The sequence below is a fragment of the Orycteropus afer genome, unplaced genomic scaffold, assembly GCF_000298275.1.
Source record: "Orycteropus afer afer isolate SDZICR_OR568_19922 unplaced genomic scaffold, OryAfe1.0 scaffold00056, whole genome shotgun sequence".
Taxonomy (NCBI): domain Eukaryota; kingdom Metazoa; phylum Chordata; class Mammalia; order Tubulidentata; family Orycteropodidae; genus Orycteropus; species Orycteropus afer.
In genome coordinates, this window is record NW_006921643.1 from 5991386 (window position 1) to 6013861 (window position 22476).

The window sequence follows — 22476 nt, forward strand, 5'->3', positions numbered from 1 at the left end:
TTCCTTAAAAAGCTGGAATTAGAAATACCATTTGACCCAGCCATTCCATTACTAGGTATATACCCTAAAGAAGTGAAAGCCATGACAAGAACAGACATATGCACACCCATGTTCATCGCAGCACTGTTTACAATAGCCAAAAGATGGAAACAACCTAGGTGTCCATCAACTGAGGAATGTATGTACCGAACTTTTTTCTTTGTTGGTCACTAGGGGTGGGAAGGGAGGGGAGGGAACACTGTTAGATAGGCAAAGTCACCTAAACTGTTTTCCCAATTTGGATCAGTATTAGAAACCCATCTGTGCTGCACAGCAAAGCCACCTCCTTCAACCTAGTCTTTATTAGTAATAAACGAAAAATTTTTTTATCTATCTGCCTGACTCTTGCTGTCCACCTTGCCATTGGTTGATTCCAAACTTGGGCAGGAGAAAAAGGGGTGACTTACAACAGTTGTTGCCACTGCACAGACAAGTATATTCAGGTTTGTTGTTGTTAGTTGCCATCAAGCAGATTTCAACTTATGGTGACCCCACATATGCAGAGCAGAACTGCTCCATAAGGTTTTCAAGGCTAGATCTTTTGGAAGCAGATCACCAGGCCTATCTGGATGAGTTTGAACTGCGAACCTTTGGGCTGACAATCAAGTGCTTAACCTTTTGCATCACCCAGGGGTCCATTTAGGCTTTGAGATGCTAAATAATTTACCAAGGTGGTAGTGAATGGCAAGCCAGAGTTCAATTCATATTTATCAAATTCCAGAGTTCATATTCTTAATAATTATCCCAAGGCATTAAGCTACACATATTACAGCACAATAAATTAAATAAATAAATAAATAACACCTATTGCTTACTAAGAAGCTTTGGTGGTATAGTGGTTAAGGCATTTGGCTGCTAACCAAAAGATCAGTGGTTTGAACCCACCAGCCGCTCCCCGGAAGAAAGGTGGGGCAGTCTGGTTCCATAAAGATTTACAGCCTTGGAAACCCAATGAGGGTCACTATGAGTTGGAATCAACTGGATGGCAGTGAGTTTGGTTTTTGTAATTGCTCACTATGAATCTTTTAGATAAACTTAAAAAAATATTTTAAAGGTTGAAGCTTTTCTTACCACATACTTACATCTGAAAGAGGGTAAGAAAGTGCATGCATGTGCTTGCACAGGTGCTGAGTGTGTACAGAACTAGAGGAAGAACTAGTTAGCATAAAATCCCTTTAAGAAATTTTAACCTTGGAAGAACTGTTCAGAACTAATAGGCATGTTTGCTTTTGCTCATGTAAGTACCCACCTCCCTCAAATTATTTTACTTAAGATAGCACAAATACATGGCAGGGCTTCTTATCTGGAAATTGACTGTGTTCAACCACTTCCTGCACCGTGGTCTCCCAGAGCTCTGAGCCTGACTTAATGTCAATCTTCACCTTCTGCAACCACTCCCTGGTGGAACAAATCTGCTGCTCCTAGCAGACCAGGCCTACCTGGCTCCAGGGTCAGTGCTAGTAAGGGAAGAACATAAAGCACTTGTAACTCAGGTTTAAGACTGCAGACAGCTCCTATTGCCGCCATGAAGCCTTAGCCTGAATAGCCCATGAAAGCAACTCCCTACCCATGGAGGCAGTTGGCTCCATCCCTTCAGGTGGGCCCCTTCTTAGCAGAAGACTGCCTGCCCATGTAGGCATCCATTCAGTTCTCTGGGCACACTGCACACTGTCCACACTTCTGAAAAGAGCTTTCCATCCCAGTGCAGAGCCCCAGGCTCAGTCCATGAACCTCATCCCTTCTCTCTCTACCCTTTCCCCATAGTTGACCTAATCCAGTTCTATGACTTTAAATGCCATCTATAAATTGACAATTCTCGATTTTATTTCACTAACCTGGAGCTCCAGATTCATATATCCATCTGTCTAGTCAATATCTCTACTTAGGTATCAAATAGATATATCTCAGAGACAATGTGGCTCAAAGCAAATTTTCTCTATGCTTTTAAAATTAGTTTTGAAACTTGAAAACTGACTAGTGAAAACTGATCTACAGATTATCAGTAGCACATCTACTCCCATAAACATGGAATGTCTACAGCAGGACAACTTCCAAGGTACCCAGTACACATGGAATGCTGTGTGCAAACCACATTGGATGAACAGCATTGGCACTGGGAACAGCAACTTGCCCAGAATAAGTAGTACTTATACAAAGCAAGGAGCCCTGGTGGCGCACTGGTTAAGTGCTTGGCTGTTATCCAAAAGGTCAGTGGTTCAAACTCACCAGCTGCTCCACAGGAGAAAGATATGGCAGTCTGCTTCCTTAATGATTACAGCCTTAGAAACTCTATGGGACAGTTCTACTTCTGTGAGTCAGAATTGACTTGATGGCAATGGATTTGGGTTTTTCTTTGGGGGGGTACACAAAGCAAGTAGAAACAATGCTAAATTAATTAATTCATTTCGGTCTGAATTCCTTTCCTTTGGGGATTTCCAGCTTCATTTCCCACTCCAACTCTATTCCAACCACCATTACATTTTGAGGTCTTTGTCCTCACTATTTCTTTAATTTGAAATGCTCTCCTTAGCCTCAACTGCACCTAGCAAAATTCTAACTGATGTCCAAAGCCCAGCTGAACCCTATGAGCCCATCTCAGATCTCTCCAGAATGATGATGTATGTGCAAGGCAGGGAACATTAGTCCTTAGTCCCAGGTCCAAAACTTCAGAGTTCTTTTGACCGTTTTCTTTCAATCTTCCACACAGTCATCTTGGCAGTATCCCTTAAGATCTATTCTCAACACAGAAGCCAGGTTGGTTTTTTTAAAATGTTAAGTCAGACCCTATTATTCCTTTGCCCAAAGCTTTCCAAAAACTTCCAATTCCAGAACATAATGCAAAATCTTTAGTACATCAGACAAGTCCCCTATAAAGTCCAGGCCCAGCTACCTCTCGCATTTAATCTCTTATCATTCTCTGTCTTGCTCACTCAGCTCCACTTCTGCCAGGCTTTGGGTTTTGGAAATTTCTCCTCCAAGAAGTCTGTGGCAGTTAATGTTAGGTGTCAACTTGGCTAGGCCATGATTCCCAGTGGTTTGGCAGATATTATGTAACTGTCCTCTATGTTGTGATCTGATATGAGCAGCCAATTAGGTGGAAGGAAGTTTTCTTGGGGTGTGGCCTACATCCAATATATAAGAATCTTCTGGGAAAGCTCGCTCTCTCAATCCTGCATCCATCTAGTAATCCTCTGACCTCCAGTTCTTGGGACAGGAACCAGGAGCCTGTCGTCTGACTTGCAGATTTTGGATTCACCAGCTCCCACAACCCCATGCAACCACAAGTCAGAAGAAGCCTCCAGCCTGCTGTCACAGATTTGAGATCTGCCAGCCTCCACAACTGCATGAGCCATTTCCTTGAAATAAATCCCTCTATATGTATTTATTTATACACTTCATTGGTTTTGGTCTTCTAGAGAAGTCAGGGTAATATAATATCCACATTATTTTCTCCTCTAAGATGTCTACATGGCTTTCTCCCTCATTCCCTTCAGGATTCTGTTCAAGTAACACCTTATTACCGAGATCTTCCCTGTCAACACTACATAAAACAGCACATACATTCCTATTATTCTGTCTCCTTACCCTGTAGTGTTTTTCTTTACAGCACTTATCAATTACATTATTTATTATCTGTCTCCCCTTCCTACTCTCCAGATATAAGCTCCAGGCCATCAGGGCCTTTGCTAATTTTGTCTTTATTGTCTATCACAGTGCATGGCACATAGTAGGTACAGCATACTGTAAGTTCCTTGAGGGCAGGGACCAAGTATCTTATCTTTATAGCCCCAAAATCTATATAACAGGTGCTCAATTAATGTTTCTTACATGAGTAAGATGGAAAGCCACAACAAAACCCTTCCACAGTCAAACCATAACCCCAAAGTACTTTGTATAATCAAGACATCCAGCAAACATTTAATAAGTCTTTTTCATGTGTATACACTTTGTCTTCTGATCTAACTACGTTTGTTAGCTAAAGCCTTGTATCATGAACCTGGAGTTAGTTTAGTCCTCTTGAAGGAAGAAAAAATCAGTTGTGAGTGATCAAGGCCCTAATAAAAGCATCAAAGCTTAAAAGTTTAGGCAAACACTATTTTCCAATTCAGTTTCAAACTTCGATCCAGCTTAAGGAACTGCTTCAACTAGAGACCCACAAGCTCCCTCTTCCTCTTGTGGTTCCCATTACCACCTACGTTTATTTTCCTCTCTCACTTTCTCTAAAGAGAGAAGATTAAAAACAGTCTGCATTAATGAAGGCTTCAAATTTGAAGTTCCAAGAAAACCTGGGCTCTGAGTGGAAAGTGTTTTCCTTTACAAATGTCTTAGAGCTAATTAAGCTCCACCACAGATAACATCTTGTCTAGTGCTACTTCTAAAGATTAAAAGTGTCATCCTACATAACGCTCATTCTACATAATCACAAGATTTTATCATCTATATATAGCATGGATAGTCTTGAAGACTGTTCTAAATTATACATTTAAGACCCTTTAATTAAGTTAAAATAATTTAGTGCTTCAGCAATTAGGGAATAAGGCAAGCTGGTGACTTAAGAAATGTCTAAAATAAATATTCCCATAGCCGGCAGGTCCAAGTTCTTAATTTCCAAAGCTTTAGGTTAATACTAGTATCTTCATCAATGTAGGAATAGCCAGACATGTCCCACTCCCCAAGACTCGCTAATAAAAATAATCCTTTTTTTTTTTCTTTAGTGCTAAAGTGGTCAGGTTCAGGGGATAAAACAAAAATTGCACAAAAGAAAAGATTTTTGGACGGGACTTCAGAATACAAAAATCAATAAACATCTTCAGAATATAAAATCAATAACCCCTTGGGTGAGTTGTCATAGGATGTAGAACACCAGAAATATAACTGAAAATTTGCTCCTCATTTTCACACACTCCACCACAGCAGGGAGTAGGAAAGGCATTTAAATCATTCCTTCAATGATCTTCAACAGCTTTACAAACAAGAACTAGATTGCTATCTTTAAAGAGAGTTATTTCTATTATTAGGAAGAAGTCATGGCACAGAAAGGCTAAGAACCAAATCAAAGCAGAGCTTTATGCTGGAAACATGGGTTAAAATTAAATGCAGGTGTATAGGAGTCACATGTGTGGTTAATTTTATCAAACCACCTGACTCTCTTCGACAATGAATTAGGAGAGAATACTGAATCGAAAGATTTTTGTATTCCCACATAAATCCCCCCACTCCTAACCACTGCCTTCCCTCCCACCCTCTCTCACAGGCTAACTGTACATTTCCACTGTCAAAAGCCACATTAAAAGACAAGCAAAAGACCACAATTGCCTGGTTAATCTCTAGCACAACCACTGAATTAGAGCATGCTCTTTGAGCCCCCAGGCTCTGGCTCCACACTCTTAAGTGGATGTGGAGATATGAGCCCTATGGAGCTCGGGAAAAGAGAGGGCTCAAACAATGTCCTTGTCAGCACTTTAAACAGAAAATCCATTCAATGAGAATGGCACCATGTTCCTTTTGCCCTTTCTCCCTAGGAACTAAATTAAACAGATTAGACAGTGGCAAGAGCTGGCCTTAGAACAAGCCTCCCCCTTATTTGTTATTTTTAGCAATTTAGCCCGACAACGCCTGACAACTAAACATGCCTAGAATAGCTAAAGGGAGGGGAATTATCAGATACTACCAGCAAAAAAACACTAGTCATCACTTCCTCCAATCCTAAGAAAGAATCATTTTCCATGTCTTTATAGCATCACACAGAGTTTGAGTCTTTAGAGTGTCATTTAAAAACAGAGTATATATAAAATATCAGTGGAAACCGATAAGGCTTCCTGGAGTATTGTTCCACCCTCACCCATGTTTTCTTAAAAACAAAAACCAAAAAAAAAAAAAAAACCCCACTGCCATCAAGTCAATTCCAACCCATAGCGACCGTACAGAACACAGTAGATCTGCCCCATAGGGTTTCCAAGGCTAGAAATCTTTACAGAAGCAGAATGCCTCATCTTTCACCAGAGGAGTGGCTGATGGATCAGAACTGCTGTCCTTTTGGTTAGCAGCTGAATGCTTTTACCACTGCACCACCAGACTGCTTTTAAAAACAAAAGCAGAATAGAATACATAAAAGTTAGGAGTACTATGCATCTGTATCCATTTTGGAAGAGCTCTCTCACAAGATAATCATGTACCCAAAAGGATGGCTTCAGGAACAGTGGTGGTGGTCAAATATTATGCTGGTGGCAGGTGAAAGATTTATTTGAAAGCAAGAGAAATTCCTCCATTAATCAAAATTGGCAAAGCAGCAACATCCCTCATCACTCTACTTATAAATGAAATTATGTATTGGAATGTCTTTGAAAAATGAATAAAATGGCAAGATAAAACAGGTAAAGCTCTAAGAAAGTAGTATAATTATCCAGATCAGCAGATTCACTAAAATTCATAAAAATGTATTTTATAAAAATTAGTAACATACAATTTACTAAAATGGCCATGTAAACGCAAGCAATCTAATTATCAGTATTTTCTGAGCACTATCCTAAGTATTACGTGTTTTATAACAAAAAAAAAAAAAACTGTCATGGAGTTGGATCCGACTCATAGCAACCCCTCCTTGGGTTTCCGAGACCGTATCACTGTGGAAGTAGATTGCCCAACCTTCCTTCTGGCTAGCAGTCAAATACCTTAGGCACTACGCCACCGGAGCTCCCATTTTATAACAAAGTAGTGGATAAACCAAAACCAAACCAAACTCACTGCTGTTGAGTCAAATGTGACTCAAGGCAACCTTTCCTTGGGCTTCCAAGGCGCTATCACTAGGGAAACAGATTGCCCAATCTTCCTTCCAAGAAGTGGTTGGTGGGTTTGAACCTCCAACTTTCTGGTTAGCAGTCAAATGCCTTAGGCACTATGCCACCAGAGCTCCTACAGTAGTGGATAAAGCACTACATATGAGTAAAATGATGTCTTCCTGAGCATATATTATTTAAAGTATGTGAAGTTAATAAACTATTACCATTGTTGTTGTTGTTATGTGCCATCAAGTCGGACCCGACTCATAGCGACCCCTCCTTGGGTTTCCGAGACAGTATCACTACGGAAGTAGATTGCCCAACCTTCCTTCCGAGGAGTGGCTGGTGGATTTGCACCACCAGCCATCACTCTATTCAAAAGTATGTATCTCTAAAATGGGATGCCTAATATAAACTACCCTAAACCATCATGCTCAAGTCTCTAGCAAACTTAAGCAACTACTACAAGATGTCAAAGTAGATGCCATCATCTTGTATTATATTTAATCTGGCAAAGCCATAGGTGGACAACTATTGGTCGCTTGATTTTAGCTTCAAAAATAGGATTCCAATTAGCTTTTTAAAATTAAGGCAATTAAATGGACACTGAAAGGAAATTGGGTGGCTTTTTTTGTTTCCTTCCATCTTTTCCTTTTAAGACACAGGGGATATTTTGCTTCCAAAGCGGCAATTAAGAAAATAAGACCATGGATATAACCACAAACCTGATGAAAGTGATCCTAGAGACCTTCTAATCCAACTTTCTCATTTTACAGATTAGAAAACTAAGGTTTAGAGTACAGCAAGGGCTAAACTCCAGAACTCCTAAACTAATATAATGCATTAAATCAGGAATTCAGGGGACTGAAAGCTGCACAATTAATCTAAGTGACTTAGAGATGTCTACTTATAGCTCAAATATCAGCCCCTTGGATCCTGTCCTTTTGAGCTGGCACGCACAGTATGCTCATTGTTACAGGTGTGGCCTTCCCCATATTGAGTACTGAACATCTTACTTTCTATGGCCAGTGGCTATTACTTCAGCCATGTGATATGAGAACACAGACTTATCAGGGCAAGAATCTGGGATAAGGAAAAATACAGATTAACTTCTCTTTAACATCTAGTTAAAACAGCAGGGTAGTATGCAATAACATGAAAGACAAATCAAGATCTAACTCATCAAAAGAATCCTTCTCTGCTAAGTTCATTCAATGAGGAAAGAAGAGTCTCTTCAATAAATGGTGTTAGGAAAAACTGAATTTCCACATGAGAAAAATGAAATGTGCCTCACACCATGAACGAAAGCAAATTCAAAATGGATTAAAGACCTAAAACTAAAACCACTGAATTCTTAATAGATGGAAGCAGTTCTACTCTGTCCTATAGGATGGCTACACGTCAGAATTTAAAAAAAAAAACCCTTAAAGATTTAATTAAATTAATTAAATAAATGTGTTTAGACCATAACCAGGAGCTCTGTGGCACAATGGTTAAAGCATTTGGCTCCTAACCAAAAGGAAGGCAGTTGGAACCCACTTGCTACTCTGGGGAAGAAAGATGAAGCAGGCTGCTTCTATAAAGATAGAAACCCTATGGGGCAGTTCTACTCTGTCCTATATGATTGCCATGAGTCAGAATCCACTCAATGGCAGTGGATTTGGTTTTTGGTTTTTTAGACCATAATCACTTTGATGGGATTGGTTGACAACTATTTGCATTTTAAGCTACAATATGTTAATTTATTTATATAGATAAAATCCTACTTGGAATTTATTGGGTTTCCTTAATCTGAGGATTAGTGTCTTTTACCAGTTCTGGAAAATTCTTATTTCTAAATTTTGCTTCTTCCCTATTTTCTCTATTATTGGTATTTCTTCCTTCTGGAGTTTTTTCTCACTTCTAAAAAGGGCCAGTACTATCTGTAGTGGCACTTTAATGGTTTTTCCTACCTCCAGCATTTCCTCTTACAATTCCTTTAACATATTTACAGTGGAATGATCTTTTTATAATATTAAATCTGGTCCTATTACTTCTCTGTGTAAAATCCAACACTCATTGCTCTTGGGATAAAGTTCATACTCTCGAACACACTTTCAAGACTCTTTGAGAGATGACTGTTTATTTCTCATCCACTCACTCTTCTAGTATACTCTACGTTCCAGCTATGTAGAAATATTCAGTTTCTGGAAGCTGTTGTGCTTTCTTTATTTCTATTAGATCTTTGCCAGAGTAGTTTCCTTTGCCTGGGAATTTCTTCCTCCAGCCTTTACCAGGTCCATCTACTAATCCCTTCAGATCTCAGTTCAGGGGCACTTCTCCTGAGAAGCGTTTTCTGATTCCTCAATCATAAGTCAGGTACTTCTTCCTTGTACACTCTAATTATTATATTAGCTTTATAGCGCATCATAGGAATTTGGGAATACAAATTATCTGTAGTTCAAGTAAATCACAGATATGCTTTTCTATTACTTAGGAATCTTGATAAAAATTCACCACTCTGAAGAAGTTTCCCCAAGGCCTTCCAGTTGTTGCTCTTCTTTTCAGATCTACAGTCCCTTCTTCTGGGCTATATAGTATGTCTTGCCAGTCCAACTATTTCATCTCAATCCTCTATAATTATCATCATCATTAGTTACTACCTTCAGATACCTTACAATTAAGTTGGGAAGGCACAAGTCACACATAACACTACAGACAAAGACCAGGCTACTTCCATTTGTCTCTGAATAAATTAAGGTTATTTTTAGTCTAGGTTATAGATCCAGTTTCTGATCAAAGCCATTGATTTGTTTTATTTATTTGGGCCAATATGTATACCTCCCTAGCCCCTACCTATGGTTTATGTACATGATACTGTGGATAAACCTTTTCCAGATCCCTTTTACCCAGCTCTGTTCTTACTGTTTCTTTATGCTTGCCTTCTCCAAAATTCCCCCCCCCAAGTCTGTATTTCTGAGTATAAAGCTTACGTGAAATTTGTTTAGCTTTTTCTGTCATGCAGTGTGGCTCACCTGCTGGCCCTGACCTCTTTTATGGTAAAGAAGAGGGTACTATATTCCTGCCTCTATGTCCTCTTGATAGGGAGTCATATTACTTACAAGAAATGCAAAGACAAACACTATCTTAACCTTGAAAAGATAGTCTTTATTGTCTTCTCCTTAAAATGTTGGACATTGTTCAGACCATAATTACTTTCATGGTGATCGGGAAATATTTTCATTTTAAGTTCACAATACGATAATATTATATAGATTTTATCTTTCTTTTATAAACATGACAGGCCAAGTTCTAGGAGAGAATATCACCATTTCATCCTAATGGTGATTAGTAGACCAATGATACTGATCCTGTTCATGAGAAAATACAAAATGGCTTTAGTATGACAGATTATTTATGTTATTCTTTGAGAAAATGTTCTATTTTAAAAATCTGACCCCTGGCCTTATGAACATCAACTACTTTAATCCTAGACATAACTACTATTTCAGTGATATACTGGAACACATTTTGGCCATCATTCCCTTATGTTCTCTCTCTCTCATTCCAGATGGGGTCCAAACATTCACTGCTTCAGGCTCATCTGCTTTCTGCCTAAGTCCCCATTACATTTTAGGTTCCTGCCTAAACTTGTCTTCCCATCTAGCTCTAACATGAATACCATCCCTTCTACCACCCTCGTTAGCTCAACTCACTCACTGCTGTCGAGTCAGTGCTGACTCATAGTGATCCCTCCTTGGGTTTCCGAGGCAGTATCACTACGGAAGTAGATTGCCCAACCTTCCTTCCGAGGAGTGGCTGGTGGGTTTGAACTGCCAGCCTTCTGGTTAGCAGTCAAGTCATCATAATAATAAGGAAGCCCAGGACATTCTGGCCTACTTAGTGACACTTCTGACGCAGAGTGTTGCAATCTCAGGGTTGAGAAATAGCTTTCCTACCCATGCTATAAGTAAAACCTAAGGAACTGCGTAGCTTAAAGCTCTGACTTATACATAAAAATTTTGGTCAGACTATGGTTCCTGAAATTAATGGGAAGAATAGGGGTGAAATGGATAGGAAGTGCCTATGACACCAAGTTGGCTAAATTCTGATACTCTAATGAGAAAATGTTTTGGAGGAATTCCCATGATTAAAGAAATTTTACGTGTTGAGGATCATTTTTTCCACAGCATGGGTGGTGACTGGCAGGCACTTAGATGGATGTCCAGTTTTTGCCTTAAGTACTTCATTTTTTTAGTGGAATTATTGCACATATGATGGGAGCCCCTCTTTTGTGGTGATGTCAAGGGACATTTCTACATTTTAGGCACTAATTCTAATCTGTATTTCTAATGAAGAAAGGAGGAAAGTGAAAACAGAGCCAGTGACAGAATTGTTTTTATAAATTTAACAACAATTATATCTATTGGTTCATCTACTTGCATATTTCAAATTTCATTATTGTTAGATGCCATCAATTTGGCTCCAACTCATGGAGACCTCATGTACAAAAGAACAAAATGTTACATGGTGTTATGCCATCTTCACAGTTACTGGTATGCTCTAGTCCACTGCTGTAGTCACTGTATATTTTGAGTTCCTTCATCCAGCACTAGATCAGACAATATTCTATTGTAATCCATATGGTTTCCACTGGCTAATTTTTCAGAGTAGATTAGCAGGTCTTTTCTCCTAGCCTGTCTTAGTCTCAAAGCTTTGGATCCATTAAAAAATTAATCATGCTTTTAGCAGTGAACTGTAGCATTTCTAGAAATATATAGTAAGAATACATATAGCTTATTGAATGATTGTAAAGTAGACATGCTCTCAAGCCATGCCATGTCAGTGCCTCTGAGAAATCCCCAGCAGGCTAAAGGGGATGCCTCACTTAATTCAGCAGAAGGCTGAGTCAGATTCTGAACCACTGCCTCAAACAGTCCTCACAGAAATTAGATACAGTGACCTATGAAGTCACTGTATCTACCTGAAAATCTTGGTCCCTAAGAAATAATAACTAGCTTTTGTCCAGTCTAACTTTCAATATACACAGGATGGAACTTTCACCAAAGCCCAAGAAGAAATCCCATCAAAGGTCTAATGTATAAGGAAATTATAATAATACACTCAAATGTCCCAAAGATTTACTGAATTTTTCTTAAGCAATGTTATGAATTTTGTTTTGTTAAGAACAGACACATTCACTCAAAGCCAACAGAGAAAAATACATACAGGTTAAAAGCAACTTATCTTCTTCAAATTTCTCTACAGTTCCAAAGAAGAGACTATTTTCAGTCTCATACACATTCATGAATATGACTACTTCAGAAGTTCTAACAAAATTAGAAGAAACTACAACAATATGGTATGGCCTTGTTAACATTCCTTTTCATTTAATATGGCCTAAACACAGTGGTATTATTACTTTTTTTTCCTAAAAGTTGACTGCAATTGCCAATATTCATTCAAAACTTACTTCCAGTTCTTTAATTTTTTCTTCTGCTATTTTGTGAATTGCTTACTGCTGGTTGTGAATCACTTCCTTGGTCTGAAGAATAAACCTACAAAACACACAGAAATCGAAAATTAAGCCACATGACCAGAATAGTCATCAAATTCAGTTAACAATGTATCACATATTAAACTAAGAAAAATCCCCCTAATTCAAGACAAACAAAACGCATCGTTATGTTAATGTGACAAACTCTGAAAACCACCTTGGGTTAAGCTTTCTTGGCTGAGAAGGGATAAAGGCTTAACAGAGATTCCGCCTTCTCATCTAAGAAGGGAAGCAGGCTTCCAGTAGATTCAAAGGTAAAAGAAAAAAAAAAAGGATACAATGCTATCTAGTCTAAGAGGAAAGTTAACATTCACACACAGTAAGAATCCCGTATTTTTTAGTTTTTCAGTTACCTCATTCAACTTGTATCTAGATTTTTTTAAGCAATATTTATAAATTAGAGCCTCCCCTCCCTTTTTTCTGTAACAGCAGTAACTCATGACCTTTTAAAGTCACAATCAAGTACTGTATTTGGATCAATGCATTAGTGTTTATATGAGTTTCTTGCACAAAAAGCACTGTATAAGTCCTAGTATCTTTTATTATTATTTCCAGAGTGTATAATACCTCTGAAAAGCTCAAAATGCACAAATGGAAAATTTCAACTTTTTCCATTTTATAGTCAGGCACTTATTTACCCCTGGTAGTATTAGTTTTGAAATATGGGAAATTTTAAAAATTAACACTGAACGTGTTTTGTGACTTTATGTTCATTATTCTTGTTGTGGGAGAAGGAAGAACAATTTTATAGCCTCAAGTAAGCGAACTGAAATAGCTCCCTTCCACTAGAATCAAGGGAAAAAACACCAATTATGCTGATCTCTTTCAGAACAGCTATAATGGATTTCAATTTAATATTACAATTAATTACACAGACTTTCTTCTCTTTGCACATGGAGTTCAGCAACAAAGAACTAAATATCATCTCTTAACAAAAAGCCAAGCAAAACAACATATTGCGGTAGCAATATGTGTTTCCTCTGTGATCCCACAACAACACTGTGCCTAGGTGGATTCTTACTGAGAAGGTCTGCTGGTATTGAGAAAAGAAATGTAAAACAGACCTAATAGGGCAACCTGCTATTTCCCAGACATATGGGAGAAAACAGATTTCTTCCCCCTCTTCTTCATGAACACACCTTCCCACACATATTAAAAATAGCGGATAAACACTTCTTTCACTCCACCAATTACTTAGCTTGTGATCTGATGTAAACAGCCCAGATAATTTAACTGCTGATCTCGTCTTCAATAGTAACTGGATCCTTCTTAAAATCTTACCTATACATTTGCTGCAAAAATGCCTGCATTCATACAAAACAAGGCTTAATTCTAGGTCTTTTCTCTGAAAACCCTTCATATCTAAAATGTTTTTAACTTGGTCCAAGTGACAGGTACTATTTCTGATAAGACTATGGTTTATAGAATGTTTTTCTCAGAACTAACTCATGCCAGTATTTGAGAAGATCTAATATGAACTATATCAAGTCTCAGTCACACCACATAAAAATTATAATAAAACAAGGTTCAAGAGTCAGCAAATTATGTCATTGCATGCAGGATTTTACTAAGAAAGGCTTTTGGCCAAGGAAATAATTTTCAGAGTAAAATATACCTTTTTAAATGGCACTGATTGCTGGCCAATAAATAGTATTTTCAAATAATAGGTCATCAGATATCATCTTTACTAGTGTCTGGGAAAATGTCAAAGCTAAGATTAGAGGTCAAGTCACATTACTTATGTGGCCTTTAAAAATAAATTATCTGAACAGATACTAAATCCCTTGAGCAGAAAATAAAATTACTAGAAAGCAAGAACACTCAACAACGAAAACAGGTTTTTCTGCACCCACACAGCCCTGAGGTAGCTATGTTGGACTATGCCAATTTCAAAGGCCAGAGAGATTCCACCAAAGCTGGTCTTCCCACTATGAAGCATTATTAAAAGACATGGAAATGTTTTCTTTTTGTTAATGTGATTTGGGTGATAAGTCATGGAAGTTTTAAATAAGGATGAGTATTTGGTAAACTTGCATGCCGACCTCAAAGAGTGGTTCCATAGTCAAAATTCAAATACAAAATTTATGGTAAATTTTATTTCATCCTCAAATCAAAAAATGCCAAAGATACTTTGTAGGGAGATTAGAAAGGCCCCCAAGAAACATTTGGCTACTGTCTAAAACTGAAAAAGATACTGATTTATCAGATATCTTTTTTCTTTTTTTTTTTTTAATGTGGGGGCATCACCCTGGGTTGAGTGGTCTGCATGTACATCTTGTTTACTATTGGGCTGAAAGCCAGCCCCTAAGAGTGAGTTTTATTTCAGGCTCAGAATGTATCCCAGGGCCATAATATTGGGGGACTCATCAGACTCCATCCGACCAGTAATTCTGTTCATTATTGAGTTTTTGGATTTTGTTCCATGTTTTCTTTTCCCTCCCACTCTATCCAGGATCTCCAGATCTGATCCTTTCCTGAGTGGTTGGCATTGGTAGCCAGGCACCACCTAGTTCTTCTGGTCTCGAGGGCCATCGTGTCCTAGGGCTGATTGCTTCCAAATGCCCTTGTTTTGTTTTGTTTTGTTTGCCCTCTTCTTTGCTTCAGACAATAGGACACCATTAGCTGCATCTTAGATGGCCATTTGAGAGCTTTTAAGACCCTAGTCGCTACTCACCAATGTAGGATGAGGGACAAGACTTTTATGTATTTTGCTGTGCTGAGTCTGGTGTCCCCAAGTACTATGGTCCTGAGTCAGTAGATCCATTGGATCTCTCTCCCACAGAGCCTGGCTGTCTGTGAGGGATTGCTCTATGTCTGTCTTCTGTTGTTTCTGTAAGGATTGCAGGTATTTTGTATCACTGGTATCTGTACAAGATTAGCCTCCTCTGAATCTATCCTTGGTCTAGAGCATACTCCTGTTCACTGACCCCCATCTGATCTTCTCAGATGTTTATGTGTTTATCTGTAGCCTGGTGTTTGGTATTAATGGTAATGTATTATTGTGGATATACTGGTTGGTATTGGCATCTGTCATCTATCTCTTATGTGCACAATTTGGTGTCCTCCTATTTCCTAACATTATCATGGTGGTCACAGACTCTTTCTATACAGCCCTATCTATCAGATACCATTTTGAAGATGAACACCTCAGTAGTAGAATTCTTACCCTCCACACAAGAGACCCAGGTTTAATTTCTGGACAATGTACCTCAAGCACAGCCACCATCCACCTGTCAGTGGAGGCCTGAAAACTGCTATGATGCTGGACAGGCTTCAGCAGAGCTTCCAGACTAAGACAGACTCAGAAGAAATACCTGATGATCTACTCCCAAAAAAATCACCCAATGATAACTGTATGGATCACAACAGTCCAATCCCATTATACACAGGGTCATCATGAGTTGACAGCAGCCAACAAAAACATTTTGAAGATAAAAGATATAGCATGATAATGTAATTATGAGTCTCATAAACAAATATGTATGCAGTTTCTCAAAGCAGACAGTCTTACTCAGATCCTGCCTGTTTATGGAAAATCAAATGGTAGGAAAGAATTCCAGAATTCAGAATGTGCCACTGAGGAAAAATAAACCATGAAGAGAGAAATTATTCACCTATGGCAAATGATATGGAGATAAGATACTACAATACTACAAACCAAAACACCAAACTCACTGCCATCGAGTCATTTCTGACTCTTAGCAACCCACACTGGGTTTCCAAGGCTATAAATCTTTACAGGAGTAGATCACCCCCGTCTTCCTTCTGTGGAGCAGCTGGTGGGTTTGAACCGCTGACCTACTCCTTATCCACTGCCTTATCCACTATGCCACCAGAGCTCCTTACTACAATATTCAGGGTCATTTACTCTAGAGTTGCTGCTTTTGTAAAAGGCTTCTATTTTGGCCTGGAACTCAATGCCATATTGGCCCTACAATGTCAACTCTCAAGTACTTGCTGGGTTAATGTTTCACTTCTTCATTGATTAGTAATTACGCCATCTGGAAAACATAATTCTCTGATGGCTTTTGGTTTTGATTATCTGGGGAACATCAGAGGCTGTGCTCTATATTTTCCTACCTGACTTCCATTTATAACTATGCATGAATCAAAAGTGCTCACACCCCTGAAACACAATCCAGGATCAGTGGCAATGTTGTCTTTTGGGACAAAATAAGGTCACTGGGGACCTACACTATGAAAAGATAACAAAATGCTTGACACTTTGTTTGAGAGGGAAAAATTTACAAGATGTCTGAAAGCATATCCTAGTGGCATTTAAGTTTCAGGTCATGCACAAATAAAGTGGCACAGAAAAGGCTGAACAAGAATGAATCCATCTTGCTTTTTTGCTTCACTGCACTGGTGATGAAAGCTATTTGTCCATGTACATCAATATGGGCAGAGTTTTTTGCTTCATAATATTTTAGCAAAAATAAAAAGTATAAATAACCTAAATCTCTCAGTACAGAAGTGATTTTAAAATAATGCCATATCCATACTGTGGAATGCTGAGTTGGAAAATTGTTATGGCATAAAGCAGAGAACTGTCTTCCTGATCAAAAAACAACTAAAAAATTTTAAATTAAGCAAAAAAAAAAAAAAGAAAAAAAAGTTTAACAAGTTGCTGAGTTTAGAGAAAGGAGGAGTCCACAGAGACCCAAAATGAAATAAAATCAGAAACTCTGGAAGGTAAGATAAATTGGCTTTTACCCTTACATTTATTTCTGCAGAATCCTGGAGACCTTGAGCATCCACACTGATATAAAAACAGAAGAAAAACAGGAAACAAAACCTACGGGTCATCCACTGTGAGGACTCTATTAGAAGAACCCTCAAGTAAAACTACATTCCCAAAGGGTTCCACCTTTAATAATCTATGAACAAAGAAGAAATAAACTTGCTACTCCATTGTTAAGTGTTGCCTCTGTAACAAAGCAAAACTGCCCCCTTGGGTTTTTGTGGCTGTAATCTTCACAAAAGCAGTGTCTCTGGATGGGTTTGTACCACTAACCCTCTGGTGACCAGCTGGGCATTTAATTGTTTGTGTCACCAGGGGGCAATAAAAGAAAACTTGTCTATCTCTACCTTTGTAATGAGTATACTGAAAAAACAAAAATTTCCCCTAAGAATGTATAACCACAAGCTGGCCTTCTATATGGGTTGTGGTCTGAATTCAACTTACCCCTATGACCTACAAAAGGAGCTCTGGTGGTGTAGTGGGTAAGACATTTGGCTGCTAACTAGAAGGTCAGTGGTTCAAACCCACCAGCAGAAAGAAGATGAGGCAATCTACTCCCATAAAGATTTACAGGCTTGGAAACCACATGGGGGTAGCTATGAGTCAAAATCGACTCAATGGTAATGGATAAATGGCCTAGAAAACCTTAAGTATACAAGTACAGAATTTAATTTACAGTGTTGTTAATTAGGTGGGTGGCAAAGTTCAAGTAAGCCTGAAGACAGGTCAATAAAAATAATCCAAACCAAACACCTATAGAGAGAAATAACAGTAATAAATTTTTTAAAAAACTAGGATATAGCATCCAAGACCTAAGAAACAGTATCAGTAGAACAATTGTGTAATTAGAAACTCAGAAGAGAGAGAATGGGGCAGGAGAAAAATTTGCAGAAGGAATGGACAAGAATTTTCTAAAACATGTGAAAAACATCAAAAACTCAAAAAAGAAACACAAGCAAAATTGATACCAAAAAACACCTAGATATATTATCATCAAACTACTGAAAAACAAAGATAGAGAAAATCTTGAAGGTGGCCACAGAAGGAAGGACACATTACGAAATAATAAGAACTAAAACTTGTCGCCAAATATGCAAGCCAGAAGACAAGAGAGTGACATTTTCAAAGTATTGAAAGGAAAAAAACATTTAATATATAGTGAAAATATCTTTCAAAACTCAAGGGGAACTTCACACTCCTATGGCTTTCAGCCAAACAAAAGACAGGCATATGAGCTGAACATTTACATTAGACAGATACACTCCTTGGAGAAAACAATCATGGGAGAATAGAAGGACTGTGTATGCACAGGGAAACAGCTCAGGCGGCAGGAGCGCATGGAGGGAAAGACACAGGGAAAAGGTAACTATGGGGAGGAAGTGGGAGGGGAGCTGTTGCATTGTGGGGAATTGCACTCAATGTCATGAGACAAAGTGCATGTGAGCTGCTGTATGGAAAGTGAATTTGCTCGTAAACTTTCATCCAAATCACAATAAAAATTTTAAAAAAGGGAAAAAAAAAAAAAAAAAAACCTCAAGGGGAATTTCAAAGAAACAAAAGCTGAGAGAATTTATTCTGGCAGACATACACCATAAGATAGAAGACTCCAGAAGGACTATCATACCAGATGTCAACTTAGAAAGAAATGAAAAGCAGTGGCAATAATATAAAATTAGGAATATAATACATTTTTTTATTATTATTATTAATCATTAAAAAAAATAGTTAACTGTCAAAAAGATAAGTTAACTGTCTAAAGCAGGGGTTGGCAAACTATGGACTATGAGCTAATTTAGCTACATTCATTTGTTTACCATACTCTCTATGGCTGCTTTCACCCTATAATGGCAGAATTAAGAAAGTTATGACACAGACCACATGACCAGCAAAGCTGATAATTTTACTATCTGGATCTTTATGGAAAAAGCTTGCCAACCCCTCATCTAAACGAAAACAACAATGTACTGTGGGGTCTATAATATACATAGAATATGTAATAATAAAACAAAGGATGTGAAGAAGGAATGTGACATCATAAGTCAAAGTGGTATGATATTATTTGAAGATGGACAGTGATAAATTAAAGAGGTATGTTCTAGTTACCTAGTGACGCTCTGACAGGAATACACCACAAATGGGATGGCCTTAACAAACAGGAGTTTATTCTTACAATTTGGAGGCTTTAAGTCCAAGTTCAAAATGCCAGGCTCTAGGGGCTGGGTGAAAGCCCCTCAACTTTGGGGTCCAGCTCCGCCTCCTGCTCCCAGCCCACTGGAGCTAGAGGCATTTCTTCACTCAGACAGCTACTGGCTGCTGAGGCTGAGAAGCCCCAAGGTTGACAAGTGCCATCAGTCCCGATGTTACCAAACCACATGGCAGGCCATTGTAAGTCCCAAGGTCGGCAGAACATAGCAGGCTGCTGAGCAACGACACAGCTACATCCAGGGTCCAAGCGTACCATAGGCTAGAGACCATTCCCAAGGCTTCTCCTTATATACAGGAAGCAGACCACATACCAAAGGCAGATACTCAGCTGCTTGTGATAGATCCCACCGTAGTGCTGACTGCCAGTATCATCATGGGGAATAACTACCACCAGCTGCCCACCCACTCAACCAGGCCCAGCCAAGTTGACATACAAACATAACTACCACAAGGTATATTGTAAAACACAAAGCAACCACTACAATAATTGTTTTAATAGAGGAAAAACTAATAAGCAAAAGTGAAGATTTAAAAAAAAAAAAAAATTGATAATACTCAATCCAAAAGGAGGCAAAAAAAAAAAAAAAGGAATAAAGAACAAATGATGTAACAGAAACCCAACCATAACACAAATAACTTGAGAAGTAAGTAACTAAATACCTCAATTAAGAGGCCAAGAGTGTCAGATTAAATTCAAAACAAGACTCAACTATATGCAGTTTATAAGAAATTTATGTGAAATATGAAGACATAGAAAGATTTTAAAAGTAAAAGGATGATAGCACCTACTAGGACAGCTATAATGAATTAAAAAAGAGACAGACACTAACAACTGCTGGCAAGAATGTGGGAAAATTGGAAATCTCTTATATCGCTGGTGGGAATGTAAAATGGTACAGTTACTTTGAAAACTAGCCTGGCAGTTACTCAAAATGTTAAACATAGAGTTACCATGTTGTCTAGCAATGCTATTCCAGGCATATACTCAAGAGGAATAAAAACATGTCCGTACAAAAATTTATACACCAATGTTCATAGCTACATTATTCATAACAACTAAAAAGCAGAAACCACCCAAATGTGCATCAATAGAGGAATGTATAAAAAAGGTGTCACAGCCATGCGATGGAATATTATTCAGTCGTAAAAAAGAATGAAGTACTAATATATCCTACAACACAGATAAACCTTTAATACAGTATGTTAAGTGAAAAAAACAAGTCACAAAAGACCAAATATTGTATGATTCCATTTATATGAACTCTCAAGAATAGGCAAATCTATAGAGACAGAAAGATTAGTGGCTGAAGGAGCTCTGGTGGCACAATGGTTAAGGGTTAAGGCATTCAGCTGCTAACCAAGAGGTCAGTGGTTCAAACCCACCAGTCTCCACAGGACAAAGATGACGTAGTCTGCTTCCGTAAAGATTTACAGTCTTGGAAACCTTATGGGGGCAGTTCTACTCTGTCCTATAGGGTCACTATGAGTAGGGACAGACTACACAGTGGTGGGTTTGGTTGCTTTTTAGTAGGGCCAGGGATTAGGGATAAGAGGAGGGGAGCTGGAGAGAAATGAAGAGTGACTGCTAATTGATACAGGATTTCTTGTCAGAGGTGATTAAAATGTTCTAAAAGTGATTGTGATGATGACTGTACAACTCTGAATATACTAAGACCACTGAACTGTATATTTCAAATAGATGCATAGCACATGAATTGCACCTTAAGAAAGTAAAAGGACGGAAAAACATGCAATGTAAATACCAATCAAGACAGCTGAAGTGGATGTATTTATATCAAAATGGACTCCAGAACAATGGATATTATCAGAGATAAAAAGAGACATTATGTAATGATTAAAAAGTCAACTGAAAAAAATGAACAACAATCCAAAATGTGAAGGTACTTAACAGAAATTCCAAGTGCATGAAGCAAAAACTGGCAGAAATGAAAGAAAAGACAAATCCACAATTACAGTTGGAGAGTTCAACACATCTCTCTAAGTAATCCAAGCAAGCACACAGAAAATCAATAAGGAAACAGAAGACCTGAACAACACTATCAACTAACTTGACCTACTGACATCTATAGAACACTCCACCCAGCAACGGAAGAATTTACATTCTTTTCAAAGGAAAGGGAACAATCACCAAGACAGGCCATGTTCTGGGCCACAGATAAACTTCAACAAATATAAAACAAATAAAATCACACAAATTATCTTCTCTGATCAGTGCCAGGAATGATAGGTGTCATAACAGATCTTACAGATCGTAAAAGGACAAAAAGAAAATATTCAGAATAATTTTATGTCGATAAATTTGTTAAATTTAAGTAGACATATTCTTTAAAAGACAGAAATTATCAAAGGGCCCTCAAGAAGAGGTAATCAGAATAGGTATTAAGGAGACTGAATTCAACTGTATACTTGTAAAATGTTGAATTGGCAAATGTTGTGGGATTTTTTTTTTAGTAACAATTAAAAGAGAGAATGAATTCATAGTTAAAAATCTTTCCACAAATAAAATTCCAGGTCCAAATGGCTTCACTATTAGTATTTTCAAACATTTAAAAATGAAATAATACAATAATAAAAATAATTCTACATAAACTCTTTTCAGAAAATAGAACACTTCCCAAATACTTTATGAAGCCAGTATTACACTGATACCAAAACCAGACAAAGGCATTTGTGTGTGTGGTGGTGGGAGGGTCAGGACTACAGACCAACACACTTCATGAACATACATACAAGATATAATGCATTAGCAAACTAAATCTAGCCTATATAAAAAGGATAATACATTATGACTGAGTAGAATTTACCAAAAATATAAGGTCAGTTCAACAGAAAATCAATCAATGTAATTCACCGTATCAGCAGGCCAAAAAGAAAACCAAAGGAATATTCCAATAGATGCTAAACAAGCATTGAAACAAAAATCCAACTTTAAAAAATCTCAGCAAACTAATAGAAGGGAACGTCTTCATCCTGATAAAGGATATCTACAAAATACCTCCAAAAGGTGAAAGACCACATGCTTTCCTACTAACATCATCAGGAACAAGGCAAAAAGGCCTGCTCTCCATAACATACTATACAAAACATTGTTCCACCTCCTACTTTGGCGAGTAGCGACTGGGATCTTAAAAGCTAGCAAGCTGCCATCTAGATGC

The 22476-nt window shown here is 38.0% G+C and overlaps 1 protein-coding gene across 1 annotated transcript in view; it reads right to left on the bottom strand.

Moving 5' to 3' along the window:
- The window catches only part of PFDN1 (prefoldin subunit 1), a 101708-nt gene that overhangs the window by 31822 nt on the left and 47410 nt on the right, over positions 1-22476 (bottom strand). Inside the window, 1 exon segment of the mRNA XM_007938988.1 lies at positions 12271-12355. Within this exon segment, the coding sequence (XP_007937179.1) occupies positions 12271-12355 (85 nt within the window).